Source organism: Aphidius gifuensis, linkage group LG5, assembly GCF_014905175.1.
Source record: "Aphidius gifuensis isolate YNYX2018 linkage group LG5, ASM1490517v1, whole genome shotgun sequence".
NCBI lineage: Eukaryota > Metazoa > Arthropoda > Insecta > Hymenoptera > Braconidae > Aphidius > Aphidius gifuensis.
In genome coordinates this window covers 19,947,249-19,973,308 of record NC_057792.1, presented here as the reverse complement: position 1 = coordinate 19,973,308, position 26,060 = coordinate 19,947,249, and the positions used below count along the sequence as shown (strand labels likewise).

General features: G+C 30.2%; 1 protein-coding gene across 6 annotated transcripts in view; it reads right to left on the bottom strand.

Annotated features, from left to right (window-relative positions):
* LOC122858356 (mucin-5AC-like) overlaps positions 1 to 26,060 on the bottom strand; it is a 137,547-nt gene that overhangs the window by 20,921 nt on the left and 90,566 nt on the right. For 5 of the 6 annotated variants that reach the window (XM_044161196.1, XM_044161203.1, XM_044161197.1 and 2 more), the window contains 2 exons: positions 17,034 to 17,080; positions 2,683 to 2,774 (listed from right to left, as the gene is read on the bottom strand). In XM_044161196.1, the coding sequence (XP_044017131.1) occupies positions 2,683 to 2,774; positions 17,034 to 17,080 (139 nt within the window). The remainder of the gene's footprint in view (positions 1 to 2,682; positions 2,775 to 17,033; positions 17,081 to 26,060) is intronic. The other variant, XM_044161200.1, reaches the window with a different exon arrangement.

Sequence of the window (26,060 nt, the reverse complement as noted above, 5' to 3'; positions counted from 1 at the left end):
ATCTATTAAGATAGGGAATTTTATAATGTTATTGTCATTTTTTATAATGCCCTGCATACCATATAATAGAATGTTTGAGTTCATGTCTGCTACTTCAGTCGGAAACTTGCTTTCAAGCAGTTCTATGTTCTAGATATATAAAGATGAGAAATATAAACACGAAGAATGTGATTAACAAGTTTATGTCTTGTTCTGAGTCTTGACATAAAGTTTTTTTTATTTACTCAGGTTTACTTTATTTTACGTGTGGGGGGAAGCAACTGGTATATACGCTAGTACTTGCTGAAGTACAAACGGAAAGAAGGTGTCATTTGTTATGTGAAGCAGTTGTATCGGAAGGTCACGTACAAAGTAACATGATTACAAATATATCATAACCTTCTTTCGTCTAAACTTACCCTCTGCATTGTTCTCCATGTTACCCTCGTATCCTTTTGAACACGCAATACACGTGCGTCGCCTGTCGATGCGGACTATATCGTTGCGAATCACTGTTCCCAAAAAGCATACATACTCACGTTTTTTCGATTTTCAAACGATAAAATATAAATTGTATTTTTTAACGAGATGACTGATCGAATTTCATAATTTCCGCGAATTTGTACATATACGATGATTAGAGATAGCCTAGAATAAGTCAAAGAAAGCTATTTACGATAAGACAGAGCCAAAATCTTCTGGAATGCTTTACACCTCATTAGATAACAATGTATTGTTGCCAGTTGAAGATAGATATGAGAATGAAAAAAAGAGGGTTACGGGTAAATTGGGCATGAGATGCGCCCAAGTCAAGAAAGATGGGCTTGGACCGGAGGTAATTGTCGAATTTTATTAGCTTTTGGTTTGTGTTGAGATGAAAATAAGAAAAATGGGAACATAGCAAATGCTTTAAGTGTCAAGTCGTTGAATATACTGCATTGTAATACTCTAATAAGAAGAATCGTTATTGACTTGGATAATGAATCAATGATTTATTCCTATAAATGTAAAGGAGTAAATATTTTAGAAAAACGGGATCTTATAATTTATAAATATCTGACATTTTTTTTAGACCATGTAGTTCTCTAGTTTCCATGAATTCATGTTAAGGGTTATTCAAAATAATATGATCATTATTTTTCTGTAACATTTATTAACTTAGGATAACAATTATTTTATAAAAAGTGTTGCAGTGAAAAGATGGAGTAGGTTCAGTTAAATCACTACGATTCTTCAATGATGCTCAGCTAACCCAACCTTCACACAATTTTTTCAATGTAATAAAAACTATAAGCAAAAATAAATGAATAAATAAATAAAAAATTTATATTTCATGAAAAATTCGACGATAGAGTTTACAGAAAAAAATCTGAAATGCAACCCTTTCAATGAACTTTTAAAGCAACAAAATTTTCATAGGCTTATATAATAGGGGTGGATAATGCTCTTTGAATCCGAATTTTCAGCAACGACCAGAGAGTAAGGACAAATGCCGTCCTTGACTTATTACGTCTTCTACAAGACAAAGACAGGAAAACGTGTGCAAAGCGCAAGCTTGTTCATGTCTACAATACCCCTTTTCGCCTCGCTTCAAACTCATGTATTTATGCATTTCTACTGGCTCCGTGTGCTCTTTGCCACCCACCCTCTTTCCGTTTATTTCATGCGAAACTCAAGGGGTCGTATGTGACAAAAGCTAGTCAAAGTATAAATAAAATTCAATTTTACTGAATTTGTTATTACATAAAGAAAAAAAGATACTATAGAATGAAGGAAAAAAATAAAAAAAAACCTATCAACACATGAGAATTGAAATTTTCATGATTTTATGGTCGGAGGATATTTAGGGAACTTGAATATGCTTGGAGTATATAATAATAATAATAATAATAATAATAATAATAATAGTAATCGATTTTTTTCGTATTCGTTACCATGAAACCGTGATTAATTTGCATCGATAGATCATATACTAGACGGGTTTGCAACCTTTTCGTAAATGCTTTATCAGTGCTCTAGAGAGAAGAAAACAAATAAAATAAATAAATGTGTTGAGGGTGAAAAGTCCCATGTCAGTGAGAATATCCGCTCGACTCTCTACTATCTATTGCTAAGAGTATTCTGGACTACGTATTTTTTGTTCTAAAGAAGTTTAAAACGGGATTCACAATGATACTATAAGAGTTTCAAAACATTGAAGGTGGGGTCGTACCGAATCTCGAATTAAAGTTCCAATTTCTTCAAATTATGACTTGCTCCACAGTCCTTCTTTAATAAAAGAACTGTTCGTTATATTTCACCTTGTTTTTTTCCACATAACATGAGGTCACTTTATTCGGGCTACCCTCATCTAGCTTATCGCACGGAGCTACATGATATAGATCTATTTTCTGTTTTTATGACTTGTTTCAAACGTTTTATATTACAAAGGCAAGAAGCCAAAAAGGCTCAGCCGTAGTATTGGATTCATTCACTCAAAAAAAAAGAACATTCATAACTTCCGAACTAATTGTCGTAATTTTCTTTAAAAAGACGACATTAGAAGTTGTAAAAGTTGGTTTTCACTTAATCGTCTAAGTAGCTTTTCCAGGCATAAAGATGACACGTGATTTGTTATCAGAATTTGATTAAATATATTATAATCACAAAAGTGAAGCATAAATTTTTTTTTTTTTTAATATCTTTTCTTATTTTAAAACTTACAGAGTGACAGGCCCTTCTGGACTCGACGGTGAAGATACTGGAACTGGTATTAAGCGCATTAGTAGACCAGGTGCAGTTCCTTGTTCATCTATCTATAAAAAAAAAAATCAAATCAACCTAGTTGCAATAATCTATACTAACTGTAGTTTATAGTAATTTTTCCCGCCAGAAGTCACATTTTTCATTAAACAAACCATTTTTTATTTAAAATAAATAATTTTTTTTTTATTTGAAACCACTTTTTGCCAAAAATTTTTTTTTTTTAAATTCAGAAGAAATTTTTTACAGCGTAGTGTTGCCGTGATAGACTATAATTGCGGTACGATACGATACAATAATTGTGATAAGTGATACGATAATCCAAATTTTTTCGTGACGAGCATTGGAATTCCACTTGAGAAACCTAGGATCGATCCCCCGTAACGCCGTTTATTTTTGTTCAAATTATTGTCGTTAATTAAAATTGTATCGCGTAAAAAATAATAATGTCAAATATAATAAAGTAATAACAATACTTTATTTATATTTTTTTATAATTTTTTTTGCAAGACTGTGTCAAGCCTGATACACTAGTCTGAAACCAGCAAATACATTGGGAACATTCCAGGCTGGACACAGGCTTGTGTTCCCAGGCTTGACACAGGCCCGAGAGCTGGGTAATCAGGCTTATCCTAGGCTCGTCGTCACTTCCTACCTGGGCTAGATAATTTTTCTCATTTTTATAAATAATTCTTTTCTCACATTTATGAACAAGAACGATTTCTACTTCTTAATTTCTATACTTTTAGTTTTCATTCAATTCTTATCGGTACTCGAATGAAGAACTACTGTACATTCCTAACATTTAGTATACATCATCCAGTTAAAAATTTAATTAAGAAAGCAAATATAATCTGAGCTGTATAAACTTTAGGATTTCATCCAGGGGATCAAAGAACTGTACAGCCGTGTCAATGTACAACCTGCTTTCAGAGTGAGAGACGTCAGCTAGAAGAAGCATTCACTGTCATAGAAACTGCCTTTGAGGAAATGAGGGGCGTAGAAATACTTGAAACCCTCGATAAATATTTCCGTCAAGTGACCGTAAAGCTCGAAATTCAAAGCGGATATATAAAAGGTAGAATCGAAAAGTTACAAGCAAAAAGGTTTGAGGATGAAGTCAACGGAACCCAACGTCATTGAGATAGACTCACTAAAAAAGGACAAAAAAAGTCCTAAAAGTGTGGTAGGAGCTAGTATATTTGCGTTACGTTACGTAGTTGTGCGTTTAATCAGCCATGAACCCGAAAGAGGATGAGTGCAGGAGTAGTCGAGAAGGATCCTGGATAGGAATGAGAAGAGTTCGCGTTTGAACGTAGAAAAAGAGAAGTCGGGTATACGGAGGCTTTCGTTGCAAAGAGAAGCCCTCAGTTTATTGCCTGGTAGTCTCAAACTCTAATAGGGGTGGCAAAGCGGATTGAGTTCGACCGTTTCCACTTCGTAAAATGTTTGTTTTGTCTTTATAAAGTTTACCGATGGTTATACCTGGATGTTTTCATAGAAAAAAATATATGTTGCATGCAGAAATATCAGATATCTTTTTATCGAATTTTTTGATACAGGTTAGTAAATCAATAAAATAATTCGTAATAAAATGGATTATATACAGAAAAAATACTACAAAATTATAAAACGCAGACAATAATTCAATCAATTTATCACCTGTGAAGTAGATTTTTTATTCATTACCTGTTTTTGGATAACAATCATATAATTATATAACATTTCAGATAACGTTACCCGAGATGACAAATAGGAAACACAATTGTGTTTGATACTTCAAATTGTGTTTCTAGGTGCCATTAAAAGTACTTTTCGAATATAATTTTTGGTGATTCAAAAAGTATTTATGAAAAGATAACATCAAAATAAAAATTCTCAATTTTTTTATACAAAAGTGACTCATTTTTTGTCCTTTTTAATAAATAAAATATGCGAAATAAAAAATATGAATAATAAAAATTGGGCAGTTATATTTTTCGATAGTTTGTAAATCTGATTTTGTAATTTAAAAAAAACCACCTAATTTTTTTTATTCGTATTTTTTATTTCACATATTTTGTTTATTAAAAAAAGAAAAACTGAATCACTTTTGAATACAAAAATTAAGAATTTTTTTTTCGATGTTATGTCACTTTTTTTTCAATTATTCGCAATATGTAAAAAAAAGAGTCTGAGGAAAATCTTAAGTTTTCAATTTTTAAACAATTATTTAAGTGGTTGTTTTTTAGAATAAAAATTATTACAATCAAGTTGAGTCTGTCGAGCTCCTTATTTAAACCTTTCAAAATACTAATGAAATATCAAAGAATATTTCCAAATATTCATAAATATTGCTGGAGATTCAAACACTATAAAACATCAAAAATACTTCTTAAATATTTAATTATTTCACCTCGGGATATGTAAGGATTCCAGGTTCAAATCATCATATAATGATGATAATTTTCAAGTTTAAGAATAGTTTTTCTCTTGGTTTCGAGTACGAGGGCGTTGCTAGCATTTGTAAGAGTCTACCCAAGGTCATATTCAGGATTGGGGCGCTGTTCACAGATCAAATCCACTTATGAACCCGCGATAGTGTAACTCGGTTGCGGTGCACAGAGGTTATTTACGTTAACTATAGTTATAACAACCCTCCGCCCTATCCCATTTTGTTGTCTATTTTCGAGGTGCACCCCTATTATCACAACGAATCTAATCTCACAGTGGATGTTTACAAATGTCTTGCTTTCTACTGAAGTTTCAAGACAAGGACTGTAAAACCATTTTTATTTAAAATAGGATTTCAAGTAACAAGTATAATATAACGAATATGCAGATACAAATGTATAGAATGAGATTCTTTTTTGAATACCGAAAAAGAAAAAAATATTACAAGCTATAAAACATTTGTTTTTATATAGCAATAAAAAAATCGGATTCAGGGATATATGGATTGGTGCACATGATTATCTGAGTGAATTAAGGCTTCGCGTTTTTCTCAAAGTGACGATACTGTAATCATAGTAACTATTTCTTTCCCGATTCGTTCGTTTTAAATATCTGGCTTAATTCTAAATATATAATTAACGAACTATTCCTATGTTTTCTAGTCTTTTTATGTTTTTATCAGCCGATAAAGGAACGCTCGATGCTTTTTAGGTATAACTAAAAAAATACTGTCACGTAAATTTTAGATGAAAGACAAGAAAAAACAAGGCAGTCGAAAGAGGGCAATCTGCAAGAAAGAGAGAATACTGATTCATTATTCAATATGGGTTGACTGATTAACATGCAACTTTGTTGAACCGTCTTAGCTTTTTTTCTCGATTTCTTTACTCTGTTCTTCTTTACACCACCAGATTTTTTTTGAATTGTATAAAATACCGAAAGACGTTATTTTTTTTAAGAAACCGATTCATTGCAAAGACGCACTACTTGAGACATCGATAATGTGACCAGATTTTTATGTTTGTTTTTTCAGGACTTTAATTTTATTATCAGAACTTTTTTTTTTTGGATATATTTTTCTCCTTCAAACAAAATCAATGTATCTAGGAAACACTTATATCAAAAAAAGAAAAAAATTATCTTACAAGCATTCTTGTTGAAGAACAATGAGATTGTCTCCAGGCTATGAAACATTTTTAATATAATTAAGTGAAAATCTTGGCAGATGCCCCTTCCCCCTCCGTCGCAAAGACCAACAAAGCATCGTTTCCCATACCAAAAAAAGGGTGGTTAGCAGAAAGAAGGGTAGGTCTTGAGCTGTAGATGTAAGAAGGGTTGTATTCAACTTGCCTTTGGGCCATGTTAATGCACTCCGAGATCTTAGCACTTACACTCTAGCACGCCCAGTCCGTATAACCACCCCAACAACTGCTTTATTTGTTCGTTCTTCTTTCCACTTCCAACCATTTTCTTGTTCTTTCAAATTTTCCCAAGTGAGGATCGAGCGCCTCTAGGGGACTTTCACGGACGACGCCTTAAATCCGGATCTTATTTTTTTATTTTTCCTGCAACCCTATTTTCACGTCACCCTATAAGGAATACCTCTTGAAATCTACATAGTGGACTTAAATATTAATCGAATAGTTATAATTTGAAAAAAAAAATTTTTTAATATTATAAAACTTTATTTTAAGATAATAGTTTGAGATAGACTGACACATTATTTTATATTTGAAAATGTAAAAAAAAAAATAACACACATCAAATGTTAAATTCATCGATACACACACTGTGAAAATTTTTGGTTAAAAATAAATGGAATTTTTCTTAATTTTAGAAGTAAACTTCTTGGTAAAAAATAGTTTAAAATAAAAAAAAAATTATTCATTGGCGTGGCTCAGTACGGGATGACCAGCCATGACATGGGTCAAGATTCGATGAAACTAAATTTCGCCAGGTTTTGGCCAGTACTCGGCCGTGTTGTATTTTCCGACGCGGGATTCTTTTTTGTAGAAACTTGAATTACGCAATCGGTTGTTAGGAAATATAAAAGATTGCAGTGTGTCCAAATAAAAAATGGCAAATACTTATCTAGGGAGAAGCTCTTAAACTCCCATAAGCACTGTACCTACAAAGCCTTTGATAAATGACTAGCCACAAAGTTCCATGTGCGCGTTATCAATGACTTCATTCTTACCCTCTGTTTACTGCAACTGACCACCTGTTTGCACAGGACGTACACGCACCTGTAAATGCACGCGACTGTCTGACCATCGGCTACCATTTTTACTCACCCTATAAATATATATATATAGCAAAAATGAAAAAAAAAAACCATGGCCGCACTCGGGCAGTATCAACCCCTCAATTAAAAAAAAATTCATTCCGTCTCTCAATTTCCAATAAATTCTATATTCATTTAGTTTTATAATGTAAGAGGGTCATTTCATAGAGAAAAAAGGAAAAAAAACCCATATTATTTTCGTTCGTGCATTATGTGTGAATAGCAAAAAGACCACAAATATAGGGTAGAATCATGAAGGAAAAAGGGATAAAGAGTGATAGTAAGTGGGGTGAGCTGATTCAGCTGGATGAAAAAGGGGTAGCAAGCATTTAATATGAAATTATTAAATATTCTCTCGAATAGCCCTCGATATTGAATTGGTTCTTGCCTAATTGTAACCTCTACCGACCTTCTCTCAACTCACTCTGTACTTAATTTATTTGTGAACGAAATTTGCATAATTCTTACATTGCCAGTTCTGCAATCGTACTGCGCCTCATATTTCTTAGCTATACGACTTCATTAAACTCTGATTTTAGACTTGAATATCATATAAACGAAAAACTGAAAAATTAGGTCAAGCAGTTGAAATTTTTCAAAGGACGAGATAAACTGAAAAAAGGGAGGAAAACAAAATTTTTTTTTATATTTTTTTTTAAAAATTGACATATTAAGCTAGCACAACTTTTTCAATAATTATCGGATCTTAATGCAATTAGGCTTAAAATTTTGTGCGAATTATGTGTTTTTCATGTAAGAAGAAATAATTTAAAAACAAAATTTTTTTTTTTATTATTTACATTTTTTAAAAAAATTGACATATTAAGCTAGCACAACTTTTTCAATAATCATCGAATCTTAATGCAATTGGGCTTAAAATTTTGTGCGAATTATGTGTTTTTTATGTGTGAAGAAATAATTTAAAAACAAAATTTTTTTTTGTATTTTTTATATTTTTTTTTTTAAATTTGACATATTAAGCTAGCACAACTTTTTCAATAATTATCGGATCTTAATGCAATTGGGCTCAAAATTTTGTGCAAATTATGTGTTTTTTATGTGTGAAGAAATAATTTAAAAACAAAATTTTTTTTTTTTTTTTTTAAATTTGACATATTAAGCTAGCACAACTTTTTCAATAATTATCGGATCTTGATGCAATTGGGCTCAAAATTTTGTGCGAATTATGTGTTTTTCATGTAAGGAGAAATAATTTAAAAACAAAATTTTTTTATTTATTATTTATATTTTTTTTTTAAATTTGACATATTAAGCTAGCACAACTTTTTCAATAATTATCGGATCTTGATGCAATTGGGCTCAAAATTTTGTGCGAATTATGTGTTTTTTATGTGTGAAGAAATAATTTAAAAACAAAATTTTTTTATTTATTATTTATATTTTTTTTTTAAATTTGACATATTAAGCTAGCACAACTTTTTCAATAATTATCGGATCTTGATGCAATTGGGCTCAAAATTTTGTGCGAATTATGTGTTTTTCATGTAAGGAGAAATAATTTAAAAACAAAATTTTTTTTTTATTATTTATATTTTTTTTTTAAATTTGACATATTAAGCTAGCACAACTTTTTCAATAATCATCGAATCTTAATGCAATTGGGCTCAAAATTTTGTGCGAATTATGTGTTTTTTATGTGTGAAGAAATAATTTAAAAACAAAATTTTTTTTTTTATTATTTATATTTTTTTTTTAAATTTGACATATTAAGCTAGCACAACTTTTTCAATAATCATCAAATCTTAATGCAATTGGGCTCAAAATTTTGTGCGAATTATGTGTTTTTTATGTGTGAAATAATTTAAAACAAAATTTTTTATTTATTATTTTTATTTAAATACATATTAAGCTAGCACAACTTTTCAATAATCATCGAATTAATGCAATTTCAAAATTTTGTGCAAATTATGTGTTTTTTAAAAACAAAATTTTGTATTTTATATTTTTTTTAAATTTGACATATTGCTAGCACAACTTTTTCAATAATTATCGGATTTAATGCAATTGGGCTCAAAATTTGTGCGAATTATGTGTTTTTTATGTGAAGAAATAATTTCAAAATATTATTTATATTTTTTGACATATTTGCTAGCAACTTTTCAATAATTATATCTTGATGCAATTTTGTGCGAATTATGTGTTTTTCATGTAAGGAGAAATAATTTAAAAACAAAATTTTTTTATTTATTATTTATATTTTTTTTTTAAATTTGACATATTAAGCTAGCACAACTTTTTCAATAATCATCGAATCTTAATGCAATTGGGCTCAAAATTTTGTTCAAATTATGTGTTTTTTTTATGTGAAGAAATAATTTAAAAACAAAATTTTTTTTTTTATTATTTATATTTTTTTTTTAAATTTAACATATTAATCTAGCACAACTTTTTCAATAATCATCGGATCTTAATGCAATTGGTCTCAAAATTTTGTGCGAATTATGTGTTTTTTATGTGTAAAGAAATAGATTTAACAGAAAATTTTTTTTTTTATTATTTACATTTTTTTGTCAATTTCCTATTTTAGAAGGCATGGATAAAGGCGCGTGTAGCGCACCAGTGTGCTCGTGATAGAAAAAATTATGACTATCATCTCCTCATCCCTACTATATGCTCGTCAAGTCACGCTTAGTTCCAAAAAATAATAAACTTCATTATAAATGCAAAACTGGCCATTCATATTCAAAATTTTATATCTGTCTTATGTTGTTCTCCATTCCCATTTCGACGATGTGAATTCAGGGCTAATTTATTCAGGTTCGATCCTTCACTACCAACGACAAATTCCAAAACGAAACATCTTTCCAGTCCTCCTTCTGTGTCTTGTGCTCCATTAATAATTTTTTCCACCCTCTTCCCCTATCTCATTTTGACGTAAATCCAATCCTAAATATGTATCTCTTGAAAATATTCAAAATTTTACTAATTTAATCTTCGAATAAATAAAAAGTAAATTTATAATTTATCTTATTTTAAAGAATAAAAAATACATATACATTTTTTCTTTTTACTTTGCAATCTCCAGTATTTTATTGTAAAATCGCTTGGTCATTATTTAATTCGTTTTCGTTTTTCCACCTGCTTGGAAAAATGAATATCGAAATCTAAAAATATTTTAGGTGTGTTTATAAGTATATTCTAAAAATACACTTAAGATATTTTATGGATATATTTCTACATGCTTCTTTTTTAGCAAAGTTTCTTTCAAATTAATTCTTTTTTCTCTATAAATAATAAAATGGTTTTTCCCAAATAAAGTTTCAGTATTCAAGACATATATTCTACATCAGGTGGGGTCAAGTTTGGAATTTTTTTTTTAATAGTTTAGACTTAATTAAAAATCTTTTTAAAAATTGATTATCTCAAAGTCCATGAGAGCGGAAAAATTAATCCTTTTGCAGTCAAATAACACCTAATTTTTATATAATGCAAGTCCCCGATATCGAAAAAGGCTCCGCCAGCTTCACGGGTATAAATTTTTAACATTATACAGACTCTATACATTAAGCATATTTATTTCAGGGCGTAGTATACTCACGGTACAAGTTTCTTTTCCACACCCTTCTCGTAGAAGGATGCTTTAACAAGGTATTCCCTCACGAGTTTGTAAACCCGTGGGTTTCCTTCCGTGCGTTAGCCACCATGTACTCTAACCAACTCCTCGATTTTATAGCATGTATAATCTATGTGGAATTGCATTGTACAACGAAAACTTGAATTAGCTTTGCCCTTGCCTTTTGTAATGACTATTTGTAAATGATTTGTAATCTCCGAAGGTCGCATCAATACATATCAGTGTATATTACCGAACTAATCACTGTGAAAATTTGATCATAATTTAAATACATTCTTTTATTCCAATATGTATTGTATTAAGTTTTCTTATAATATCTGAATCTAAACAATTATCAACAGATTCAAAAAACAAAAAGTAATCGTTTTTTATACAATCTGTTGTACGCGATTTAAATTCTATGTTAAATAAATTTTTTATACGTAAGAGTTTCAACTGTTTGTTTTGTCTGAATTACTTTCTAATTTTGTTTGATTCATGCAAATATTCAGAGGTAGGAACGGACGACACTGTTTGTTCAAAGTCTCACTATATTGGTTGAAAAATCTCGGGCTGTCATTTATAACCCTTTTTTGAGCATGCATGCATCAGAAGACATTCGTTCGTGAATTTTTGGTAGCATTCATTCATTCATATTACTACCATATCTTATATGAGCATAGTACAAGAAATTTTCAAGCAAAAAGACGAAGAATGACAGAGATAAATTATATTCCATCGTGGCAGGTGTCATATTTTTAAGCCAACCACGCAAATATCGAGGCGAACGAGAAAATTAAAGGTGCTCGGAAAAATAGCGAGGGTGAGAAGTAAATATACTCTAAAGAAGGTACGACCGAAAAGGGTGAGTAAAAACGACGCGAAATATAGAGACCATAGAATGAGATTCAAGCCACTGATAGGAGGGACTCATCAACTGGCTTCAACTAAGCGAGAAACTGGCAGAAGAGATCGCCTGAGGGCTTGTTGTATTTATCATATAATTAGCATAATAGAGCCAGAGTTCGCCTCACTAGTAAAACGCAACTCCACTCTTCTTTAGCCACAATTGCGAATTGAAAACCCTTAGACATTTATATATATACATTGTTCGTAAATTTTTGTTTACCCGAAGGAACATTAAGAGCGCTGTTTTTTTGAGGTATATATTATGTATAGAAGTTTTCAAAACCAATGCATTTTTAGAAAAGCATCAATTTTAAGTTTATCAAAAAAAGGAGTATTGAAACTGCAGTATAATATTACTTTACGTTTGTGAAATTGATCTGACATAGTTAATATGCTTTACCTGCATATCTTTTTTCACGTCTGAAATGTCATTAATTTTAGATTTAATTGAAAATGATGTTTTGATTTGAGACGAAAATAGTCTCGATATTTTTCGATTTTCGTTTACAGCTTGCTTGCTACGAGACTGAATTTCTACCTGGGTCGTTTGTAAAAATTCAAAATATAGAGGATGAAAAATTACTAACATTCACGAGTTAAAAGAAAAACAAAATCTTCGCTAAAACAATAGAAAATGAAGTGCACAGATGCTAATTACCATAGGCATCGTAACTCGTAAAGTCGTTCGTTTAGTAAGTCAATGACATGAAATTTTACATGACTTTTGAATTCGAGAAATAAATTTTTAACATTCCTTATATTATGATATATGGTATAAAAAGTGCTTGTGAATTGACCATGAATAATTTTATTTGCATATTCATTGGAAAGCGAATATTTAACTGACCTTACTAACTCAGTAGAGAGATGATGGAGGTGCTCTAGGTAGATAACTTTTAGAGGGCGTTGAAATGTGACCAGGAAAAGGAAATGAGGATAAACCCTAAGCCACACGTTACTCGGACAAAAATAGGGGTCCAGATCATTCATATACGAAAGTGTTGTTATTATTCATTCTCAGTCCATGTAATTACAAAGTTGGAGTTTGATTCATACTAACCACTCAGCTTTCCATACAACTACTGTTTTTGGTAAAAGTTTTCTGTCTTGTAAAAAATATCTTGTTATCCATTATTGATAACAATGAATCCTGAAAATATAATTACTATTCTACTTCAAGTAAGTTTATTATATAAGATAAGAAAATTAAAATTTCCTCAATAAAAAAAATTTTCAAAAACTTAATTTCATTCGTGAAAAATTAAGAGCAAGCTTTCGAAAAACAGAGAAAAAAAAATATACTTATCCGATCGATGAAAAAAAGTATCAGGAAGGTTGAGTGTTACATCGATCAGCAAGTATAAACGAGGGTAGCAGAAAGCATGTGGGGTTGATTCAACCTATTACGCTTTGACTCCACACCTGTGACTACAGTTCGCTTAACGTGGTATGTTAATATCTACGGTAACGCAACTAAATTGCACCAATTACCCTTTCCTCACTTTTTACAGTCGACTCAATTTACTCTGTAAAAATACAAGCGTTTAAACTAGTTTTGCTGGTAGTAAAAAAAACAGACGCCCAAAAGTGCACGCAAAATACAAAAAAAAATTGTGGTTTGATAAAAGATGGATGATTCCTCAGTTTAATGTTGAGTGGATCGATCTTCCCAGCTGACAGTCGTAAAAATGAAATGTACCCCTGTTTGTCAAATTTTATTTAACTATGAATGAGCAAATAATTCATTTACGAGACATCATAAATTATATAAAACAATGATGAGTAGACTCGTTAGTGTCATTATGCTCATTAGTAATACTATATATACAATATATATATTAAATCTCAAAATCTAATCAAAGATTTTAAATATCTTATAAACACTTCAAGTATCACCACAACACTCATGTAATTTCGAGACAATGTAAATATATTGTTGGATCTGGACACTATAGAGATTTTTAGGTGCCTCTAAATAATAACCTGATGAAAGTGAAGCGAAGATAACATTCACCTGCGATTCACAGAAGAATAAGGTGCACTTACCTTGGATCAACAATTAAAAAAGTGTAAATTATTATAATAAAAATTTAGTGTTTTCTGTTTAAATGTGTGAAAATGTATAGAAGTAATGCATTACTTTTTGTGTCACATGAAGCAATTAACATGTATATCTTGACCAAGGATTTCAAGAGTAATCTACTGACTGAGTCCCTAGCGTGTGCGCTATCTTCATCAAGGCCATGATAACCAGGCTCCCTTGGATCTACAAACTTTCATGAGAACGAGAAAGGTAGGGAAATCTCTTCACGTTTCCCAAGAGACATGTTCTGTATGGCAAAAATACTAGAAAAGAAAAAATATTACACACATCGTTTCAATGTGGAGAAATTTTGACAAACGCTCTACTCCCATTCTCGTAATGTATATGTTATGTAACCCTTTTGATGGTTCACGCCTTCTTGATTGTTCAAGGAATCTGGCACCCACCTTATATTCATTTATCCTTTTTTTTCTGCTCTCAATTTACCAAGCTCATTCCACTTTTACCTTTTTTTGCCTCTTTTGCTTTCAGTACGCGTCAGAAGTATTTTCTCAACCACTTTTTTCTCACACCCTCTAGGACGGTAGGGTAATTATGTGGCGAGCGTAAATTAAGCTTGTTTAGAATGAGATTTTTATTAAGGGGCTGTTTTGAAAGTGAGTGGCAAATGGTGAATATAGAAGTCCTTTTTTCCAATTTAGCCAAACTTTTTTATTACCTTGTTTTTCTGACACATTTTCATGACTACTAAATACATACATGTGCAATGTACATTATGTATACATGTAGAGTAAACAGGTTCTAATAATTCTATAAATATTTTAATATTCACATTTAACGTTGCAAACAACATTCTGTATAGCTTTAAAAAAAGTATATGTCAATTTTGAAGATAATAGTTACTTATTAGTTTTATAATAATGAATTCTCATCTGTAAAAAAATTGCTTGTTTGGATCGTCTTGAACTGTAATACTACGTTCACAAATAAAAGTCGTAATGCATGATAACGCTACACACAAGGGAAATAAAAGAGCAACTGGAAACTGGACACAATAAGTTTAAATAATCGTAATGGGACGAAAAGATTTCTTTCGTATCTTTACCTTACTGAACGACGGAGTTTATTTTTTGTTTTTTCATTATTATATAATGATATAAATATATATTTGTACCGAGGGCCTTTATATCGGTGTGGTGTAGTAGGAATGTAGAAGTGTTGTAGTCAAGTGTAATAGTGTTCAATGTTGTAGTAATTTATATATATTTAAATATATTTGAAATGGCAACACACACAGGGTTGGATGTGTCAATATCTTTTCCAACGATTATTATTTTTTTCCTTATACTTGGCTGCATTTTAATCAAGAAAACAAATGAATACAAACAGCCTCGCACTAATTTTATATAATACATTATTTCATATTTCCAGTTAATGTTGCTGTGACTTTGATGAAATTTATGTCGACAAATTTTTTATTATTTTGCCTGCAGTTTTGAAGTAAGTCAATACATTTTCTACAACATTTTTGTCTTTTCACTAAAAAAAAATTCAATAAAAACACACACAAAATGTAGTAGTGGTGTCACTGAATGTGCTCATAGATAATTTTCGATTTTTACTTTTAATATGTTATATGCGTTCTGTATGTATATTAAATTTTATCCATGCAATTATGTTCATCTGAATTTCATATTTCATTTCTGTGTATGAGAAACGATTCAAAATAATAAGAGAATAGTAACTGTCAGTTAGCACGATTGCACAGAGACACCAAAACTTTTTGCAAAAAGTTTTTTATGGCATAAAACACGCATCGCTTTGTCTATTCTGGTAAATTCGACCCCTTTTCACCCTTTTCGTCTTTGTAAGTTCTGTCGTGAAGATGAATCCAACTGGGCGAGCAGTCAGGCGTAAACACTTGAATGATTTGTTGCAAATCGAAAGCTTCTAGTCTCTTTTGCTGATTATATAATGTTCTCTTCTTCAATACGTATACGGGTTTCCGTTCGTATTGCGATTGCTTTTGCAATGTTCATGTCAGAACATTTCTTTTGGTATGTGGAATTGAGATTTAGTTTCAAATAATACTGAGAAATCAGAATAACTAAAACTATCCAATTATAATATTATCAGTATTCGACAAAAAACAGGAATCAACACTTATATAAAGAATCGTTTTTCTAATTTTCAGCTGTATTTCATTCTCTTCATTTTCTTCAAGAAAATGTATGAAAAAAAAAAAATCCGGAGAGGTGTGGTATACATATATATTTTATTGCTCTTTTGTCAATGAGCCGATAAGGATCTACAGTCATTAAAAGTTTATGAAAAAGTCATACTATATAAATTCCAAGCACAATTCTACGATCAAATAATCAAATTGGATTTTCTCATGTGCAATGGATAATAAGGGATATGATAAACATCTTATATATCTCTTGCTAATTGAGCTGTAAAGTATATAGACATATATAAAATAACTCTCAAGAATGGAAAAAAAAAAATGAAAATATCCATACTTAAGGATGTACTAATACGTTAAAAAAACAATTTTACACATTTTTTAAATATTTTAGGCTCTCAAAAACAACTTAAAATCTTTGCATTTTGCGTAAGTGGATTGGTTTTGTCAAAAGAAGCTTTATTTAATGATTTACGAGCCAATATCATTTTTTTGTGAATAATTTTTTTTGCGGTAATTAATTGGCCTTCAAAAAATTTTATTTTGTTTCATTGTTTTTGATAATTAATAACTTATCTCAAGTGTTATTTCTATTTATATTTTTTCAGATCTTAATATTTACTAAAAACTTTTTGCCAATTTTGCCTTGGAATTGTTAAATTCTCTCAAAAATGACAAAGTATAATAAAGCATATATAATTTAAAAATTGTTTTTTCACATTAAGTTTAGTAAATAAGGCCTTGACGTCTGACTGAATCGATTGCTTACAGTCAGAAATATACGTATATAGGAAAAGAACAGCTTATCATTGCAAATATTTTTACAAAATATTGTAAAATCGATAAAAAAAAAAATCAAAAATTATATATCGCATATGAATACCTTGTTCATCATTTGACGGGGATGGTCCCGCCTTCTTAGAATAGACTCTGAAAAGAAAGCAAATGCATACATATTAGTCGGCTATATTTTGGTATAATAGGATAGGTCGTCATAGCTGAGCAAAAATGAAACAAGTGCCCCCTCCCCCCCCTAAAATATTTTCTCTGGGAAATTAATCGTTATTGAAATTTTATAATAATTTGTATTTCCGTTTTCGTTATTTTTTTCTTAAATTTTAATTTTTTCAAAAATAAAAAAAATAAAAATAAAATAATAATAATAATAATAATAATAATAATAATAATAATAATAATAATAATAATAATAATAATAATAATAATAGTTTTATTGGAATGATATCATTTATTTTTTGCGCGGCCCATATGTCGGATCAGTTGAAATGGGTTGGATTTATGAGTTATATATGAAATAGAAAATATGAAAACAGATAGGAAAAAAAAATTTACAAAGCTGAGTATGGAAGATCGCACGTGTCTGCAAAGTTGAGAACAATGTTTCGGACACGAGGCGAGAGATGCGCTTACCTACAGGGAAAGATAGGGGAATCGGTTGGTTAGGGTTTTCCGCGAGGGCATACCACCACCTAACGCATGTCCGCCGCAGATTCAGACTTCTAATTAAGACGAGGGTGCGATAGCAGAGGGTGAGTTGTAGAGGCTTCGACTGGGTTCCTAGGCTTCAGAGTGGGTGGTTGGGTGGCCTGAGAAGCGCTTTCGAGGAAAGAGGGTGTACTACAAAGGGGATGGTCACCCTCGCATTTGCCTTCGCTTGCCACTGTACCCACGAAATAGAGGCTATAAGGGGTAAAAAATATTGATCATACTACATCAAACCACAGACGTATACAGTCTTCGTTGATGACTAGCTATATTATCCGCAGTTAAATTTTTCCTGGATTACATACGTATATATATATTACATACTCCTGGAATACATCACTCCATAGAACATCATCTACAAAAAATATACCACTGATTTAAAAAGTTTCATTGAAATAAAATCTACGTAAATCAATCTTTTGCTCAAGCCTAGCAATACAATTACAATAACTTACAACTCGATCTTTGACTGTTTTCGGATCACTATTATTACTATGCAAACATAATAGAACTGTTCTCATTTTGTATTTTCTGTATATCTTCGAATTTTACTATGATAATGTAATAATTTCCACTCGAAAAGAGTGTTTTTTCAGATAATACATTATAAAAACTATTTTTTCATATAGTACTAACTGCCAAACACTATAACTTACAGTCAGTCTAGCAGATAACAATTTCTACAAATGTATATTGTTAATTCCACGATCTAAACATAGTAAAAAATATTTACATATTTATTTGTATGTAAGATACATTTAGTTGAACTACCAATTTTATGAGTACATTCAACTAATGCCATAGTAAAAAAAACTCGCTACATAATTGAATTCAAAATGATTTTTTTTAATATGTGTCTTTAATAAAATTCATATAATGAAAAAAAAATAAACCAAATAGTATATTTTACCGGTAATAGGAAAATTTTTATAAAATAATCATTAAAATAACCATTGGATTTTTTTTTTTTATTCAAAGAAAACGGCATACTATGCCATCGGCCGCTATCCACCACGACGTTCAAACTCTTTGGTGCAATTGATGTTTGAAAAAAGAAATATAATACCGGATAAAACGTAAGGTTCTCTAACAATAATTTTTTTCAGCACTTGACGCTACACAAGAAGGTGGTATTCACCGTTAGATAAACGGGACAATAAAGCGTGCTCGGTAGTGCTAATCATTGCAAACGAGTGTTGCCAATGTCTCGAGGGAAGTATATTATCCACTCGGTTCGTACCACCTGATTTTTTAGTAATTGAGATAGATTGATGACAAACTTTTTTTCTTTTTTTTAAAAAAAGGAACAATTTTGTTTTTTTCTTTTTTTTTTTCGAAAGAAAAAGTATTAACACATATGAGTACAACTCAAAACAAAAATAAACTGAACGGATATTTTATAATAACGATACAAGAATAGTTTTTAGTTGAAGGGAAAATTCAAAAGGGTTGTTTTTACCCCCAAAAAAATTCTCATCCCCTTTGACCTGGGAATTTTGTATTTACAACCCCGTATCGCTATCTCCCTAACCACGTAAAGAACACAAGAATGATATACGTGGTAATAACAGGTCGCTTGCCAAGCGAGTGAGACCGAGGGGTGAATTTTCGTAATGCTTATAATACTCCCTCCCACAAACCAGCCTACATATCGTTACGCTTTCAGTAGACTCAGTTCTCCGTTTTCACGGGGTTTTTATTGCCGGAAAATAAAGAAGCGTGCGTGCATCAAAAAAAAATCACAAGGGGTTACAATTCTCAAATTATATCTTAAATGTTTTTTTTTTTTTTTTTTGTACAAACATATACATAATATTGTGGTAGAAGGAAATGAAATAAAAAAATTGATAATGCACAGGAAACGTAAATGCTTCGGGAAGAGTATAATCGAATTAGTATAGAAGAAAAAATAAAATGAAGGGGTTGATGTAGGTGGAATAAATTAGAAATAATCGAAAAGCAGGTCGAATAGATCGAAAGCTGCTATTGACGTGCTCACTCACACCAGCTTTCCGAACGATGTCTTAACCAAGTCATGAGATGAGACTAAGAGAAGGGTGGATGGATTAGGTGAAGGGTAGATGCAATTATTTGAGGGCGAGTCTCTTTGACAGAAGCGAAAGTCTGGGCTGTTAATTCTCTACTGTCTCTGGCACGCAATCAATGACGTATATATAATTACTTATTGGTGTTCATTTTTTAAAATCATTTGTTATGCTCAACAAAATTTGATTTTTTTTTCTCTTTTCTGGAGGATTATTTGAAAAAAAATCTTTTTTTTTTTATCATTATTCCATTTATTATTTTAATAATTTATCATCAAATAATTTTTTTTTTTTTTTTTGTTTGGAAGTTTAAGTTAAGGAAAAAGGCGTTCGAGTGAGGTATAACGCGTCTCGTCAGAAGTAATTTGGACGTTGGCAGGTATTTATCTCGCACGGCAGGAAGCGACACTGAAGGGAGCCGGGTGGACTCGTGGAACCGTGGTAACGTTAAGAGCATTAAAAAGACGCTTCCGCTACGACACTTAGGTTTTCGATGCGATAGAAGAAGATTCGCCGATCGTAAAGAAATAGGGGTAGAATGAGGAGAAACGAAAGACTACAGATTTACAGCCTATCAGCTTAGCACTCAACGAGTATAGTTTCCACAAGTATTTTCTTTCAACCTTTTTTTTTAGTGTTTGTCAATAGCAGATATTTTTATATATTCTCAAGGTACAAACATCAAATAACTTTAAATTTTTATTTTGATGAAGAATTTCCCAGTGTTTTGAGTTAATGAATCACGTGTATTGTACGATAAAAACAATAAAAATCAGCCCGTATATACTTTATTACTGAGGTAAAGGTATATTTATCTTCTTTTAGAAGTCTGAGTTCTTGTAGATTAGAAATTCATTTGAATATTTTCAGCTACCGCAGATAGAAAAGGCAACCGCCATTATGAGAAATGCGGGAACGTTAAAAGGGTTGAATTTAATTTATATAGACTAGTTTTAACGAGACACAAATTTTTTTTAATACTAAAATATAATACACAAATGATATATTTTGAATTTTTTTAAAAAAGATTATTTATGGTGTAAATGTTAAAAATCCGAAAAATTTAATTTTGTTTTTTGTCTTAATTTTCGAAATTTCTTGAACTATTTATCTCATCTGAATTCATGGGCTAATTATAAGTTTCATTTTGAATTTTTTCTACACATACCCGCTATATTAAAAATTAACTGAGATATTAAGATTTCAGTGTAATTGTTTAGATCTGTGTTTTGATTTATCGATTAACATCGGAAGAGTTTTATTATAAGCAAAAAAATAGTATTGATAATATTGAATAACATGAGCTGGACAACACATTAACAAAACAAAATAAAAAAAAAAAAACAAAAACAATGCTATTAATTAGTACATAGTCTACGGGAGTTTTGAAAATTTTGATTTTCGTCACATGTGCTGTATTTTTTTTTTATTTTTGCATAAAACATATGACTCATCAAAAGTAAAGCTTACGTTAACCACCAACATACCAAATGTACGAAACCTGAATAATATAATATACAATACCAATAACAACAACAACAAAAACAACAATAATAATATAACAATGATAATAATAATTAGTACGGATGTGTTGGATTATCAATTTACGCGTCGTATCGTCACGTTATTATTTAATATATCTGTTTGACGTCTAGGTTATACGTAAAACTCGCTTACGCCTTGCTCAGGCGTAGTCACGGTCGCTTGATTGAACGCCATCGCTCACGCATCCTTGAACTAACGAGGGGTTTATGAACTCTATCAATTCCAACTATGCACACCAATAAAGAAATAACGTAAAGACCAAACAAGAAATATCCTATTTTGATTTTTCATCAGAATTGGCTTATCAAAATTTATACGTAAAATTTTGAACTATTCTGTAAATCCAAAAAATTAGAAACAGGCATATTGTATGTGATCAAATTACTTTCGTAGATTTTTAAAATTTTTATTTTTTATTTGATTATAAAGAATGACACAAGACTGCCCAAGTGAAAAAAATATATTTATTGGAAATATAAAATAAATTTAATTTATATTTAAAATATATGTGAATATTAAATTTGATTAATGTTTTAAAAAATATAAATTAAATTTAATTTACATGTAATTTATATTTAATTCATATGTAATCTATATCTATACAAAAAGTAAATTTATTTCATATTTTTGAAAAATATAAATTAAATTTGAAGTACATCCAAATTTTTTTTTTGCAATGTCGAAAAAAAAAAAATTTTAAGTAAATTTATTTTATGTTTTGAAAAAATATAAAATACATTTACTTTTTGTATAGATATAGATTACATATGAATTAAATGTAAATTAAATGTAAAATAAAATTTAATTTATATTTTTTAAAACATTAATTAAATTTAATTCACATATATTTTAAATATAAATTAAATTTGTTTTATATTTCCAATAAATATATATTTGTCATGACAAGAGTCACAAAACTAGTCCCAAATTTTATTATCTTTTTTGATTCACTCTCATTTTATGAAAATTTAACTTCCAGTTTGCTTTACGTTTCGCATCCCGTGGTTATATCTTTCTGAAAACTCTCATTTTAAAAGCTCATTGAGAAATTGCTTGAATCAAATTTTCGTAAAAGATTTTTGCACATTTTTTTTTAAGCATAATAGACAGTTTTTTTTTTCGCCTACGAACGATTATGAATAGAGAGGGTACGTATTCCAATGTTGGACACCAAAAAGGCGTGACACCTTGAACCAGGATTATAAAAAAGCCTGAATATACTCTTTTGGCAAGTGTTCTGTCAGTTTTACATGTGTACATTGTCTTTCTTACGACCGTTTTCATTCTAAAGAACAACTTTACCAAGCTTCTTATACATTTTAAGTTTTGGATCGTTTTACTCACATATAAAACAGAATAAATTTATTAAAGCTCTTGTAAGTGCGATAACTTAAAATACTATCCGATTTACTAAATTTTCTGAATATGTAAAAGTTCAGTCATATGTAAATTCTCTATTAAACTGTGAGATAACTTAATTCAAGTAATCGATATAACAATGAACTTATACTGATATTTATATAGCATGATTTAGTATTTTCCTATAGAAATTTATTAAATAAATAAGTTCATCTAATGATGTTTACTAGATAACAAGATTAAGGAAATGGTATGAGCATGTACTAACCTAGGCTTGTTCAGCTCACAGCTGAACAGTATTTGATATAGCTTAACTCAGTTAGTACGTTTTGCTGTAACCGAACTTATGCAATTTGTTCAGTTAACGATCATGTTGACAAACTCTTGAATTGAAGTATCACTACATATGGTCATTATTCAATTTCGTTGAGTTTTACGATCGATTATAAACTCTATTCTAAAAAAAGGGTTTCACTAATAAGAGTATAACTATTCACATTGTAGACGCTCTTCAAATAGTTGTCAACTAAAAAAATCGACTCCTGAAAAATTTCATAAAAATGGATAACACAGATAAATATTTCATTCGAACAACGTATTTAAAAAAAAAAAGAATTTTATCAAAAATTCAATTATCCAGAATTAATTGATTGTGCTTAACTAATAGAAACTCGTTTTTTCGAAGTATATTAACTATATCCATCATAAATAGTAGTACCGGAAAAAAGTTTTCTTTTAGCTTGCAATCAAACATTTACAAAAGTATTGCCGATGGTATTTTAGATCAAGCACAAATATAAGGAAAAATATCGTTCGTCTATCTGAATGGAAACAACCTTAGCATATAGTTTGCAAAAAAAAAAAAAACTTGATTTACGTGGCCTTCGGCTATAAATTTGACTGTTTTTACCCTCTTTTTCACTTTTTGAGTTGACTCTCTCCTAGTCTGGGTAATAGAACCACTTCGATTCCAATACCCATGAATCTATCAAAATACAATCTTTCCATTGCTCTGACCTGACAGTTATTCTCTTCGAATAGTTAATATCGTTTTGATAGGATATCGGAATTTTTATCTTGAGTTTTATTTAAAAAACAAAAAAAAAAAAAAATGACCATAAAAATAAAACAAGAATGCAACCCAATTTGCCTGCAACTGATTCGGCGATGTTGTTCATTTTTTTTTCGTAATTAGTATATAGAAAAATTGCGCAACTGCATTATAAATGCGAATCAAGGTTTTGATGCAAAATAATTTATCGATTCCTTACTGATATAATTTTACCCCAACACCAAGTCTTTTTATGACTGCAAGATTTTATTTTGTTTTGCCATGCAGACAGAGACCTGCCACAAAATACCGACGATTAAGGAAAATTTAAATAAAGCAATCGTATCAACCCCTGACTGAGCACATGCCATTTGCGTAAGACTTTTTTACTCTCACCCTTTCCAGTTGACGTGATCTAAGCGCACATGAGATCTAACGGAGTCTCATAATCCCCTTACAGGAACAAATGTGAGAATTTTTCTATTGTATACATATATAAATAAAAAAGAAAATAGAATGGCAGATAGATACGTCTTTGATGTGAGTATGTTTGCTCCGAAGTTTGTCGCGATAACTTGAAAAATAGCATGAAATTAGTCTTCAACTTAGACAACGATCATGATCAACAACTACCACCAACTCAGTAACATCTGCACTTTCAATATTATTTAAGTTTAAAAATAAGATGTTTATTCTAAATTTGTTTTTTATTTATTTATAATTGAAAAGCCTGCTATCGCATATTAGGCCTATAATAAAAAATTCCTCAGAGCTAGTCGACTAGCTCTTAATCTATATGCGTATTAGTTATCAGGTTTTTGATCAGATAAGAAATCTAAATTATATAAATTTATAATTGCAACTATCACATTTTTCAACGACAAAAAAAAAAAAAAAAAAAATTCAAATGAATGATTAGAAATGAAACGTTGATGGGTACGGAAAATTATCTGAAAAAATACTTTATACAAAAAATAGTTGTAATAAAATATCATTTATCCACACAGCCTAGTATTTTTAATCGACAAAACAAGTTGTTTATTTTAATTATAAGAGACACCCTTGTTCGGGATACTTGTCTGGTAGTGCCATTGTACGACAAGCACTCGTTGTACCGAGAGGGGTTGATAAAAAAGAAAAAAAAAGCTTTTCTTTGTCCAGCTTAAGATTTCAGAAGTGCGTAAGAAGCTTAAGTGTAGGCTGAGGAGAGCATTAAATACCAAAGACCTGTTGTCATGACCTTTAGGAATATAATTTTTTTCATAGCCTCTTCATTCCTACCCAAATCTCATTGAACACCTTGAGCGGTAGACAATTTATCCATCACATTCATATTTTCAAATAGTTTATGCATATTTATTGTTTGGTTATATTACTAAAATAAATTAAAATCTGAATTTTTTTTTTTATTCCTCACTGCTTAAATTGTTGTTTTTGATTAATAAAAACTAATGTCAATTTCTTTTTTGGATTAATCCAAAAAAAAAATTAATAATAATAATAATAATAATAATAATAATAATAATAATAATAATAATAATAATAATAATATATTAATAATAATTATTTGAGATCGTTTTCTTAAGTTTTTTTTTTTATTTTTCGTTCAATAAAATTTCAGTCCAAAAATTTAATAAGTTAATACAAAAAGTCAATACATATACAATCTCGTAATCATTTGTAAATTTTTAATACATTTTGTTGCAGCTGAAAATTCAGTAAAGTTAAAAAAGAAATAATGGTTAAAGACTAACATTTTTTTATTTAGTAAAAATTAACCTTCATTTTTTCTCCCTTGAATCTATATTCTCTCAGATAACAGATACCGCTGCTTACAACCTACACACCACAACCACGATGAGTCGGCTTCTCTGCCTTTATTGGTTTTTACCAGCGTAACATACAGTCCAATTTTTTTATTACGATGCTACAACGAAGCAATCTCCTATCACCACCCTTCGCATTGTTGCCAACAAAAAGGACTTACGAGCCCATACTATGTATGCGTTACTTTGAAATACGATTTTTTTTTGTTCTATGCCACATTTTTATTTTACAACCATACATTTTTGCATTTTTGTAAATCTTTTTTTCTTCCCTGAATGTGGGATGGGATTAAAATTTTACTGTAACCCAAAGATGTCGTAGAATATACAGGATGCGGGATTTTAAAATTGCAAAATACTTCACAGAAATTAAAGAGGTATACGTATGGTGAGTTTCATTGGACAACAAAGTATCTGCCACAAAGGATACTCGAAATTCTCTCGAGTCTCTCAGAAAGATACGCAGAATCTATTACTTCAACTTACAAAAATATATTGTTGTTTTACTGAAATGAGGAAACAGAAATTTGAATGAATGTTTTTTCCCGGTAAAGAATTTTTTTTCCGGTGACACTTGAATA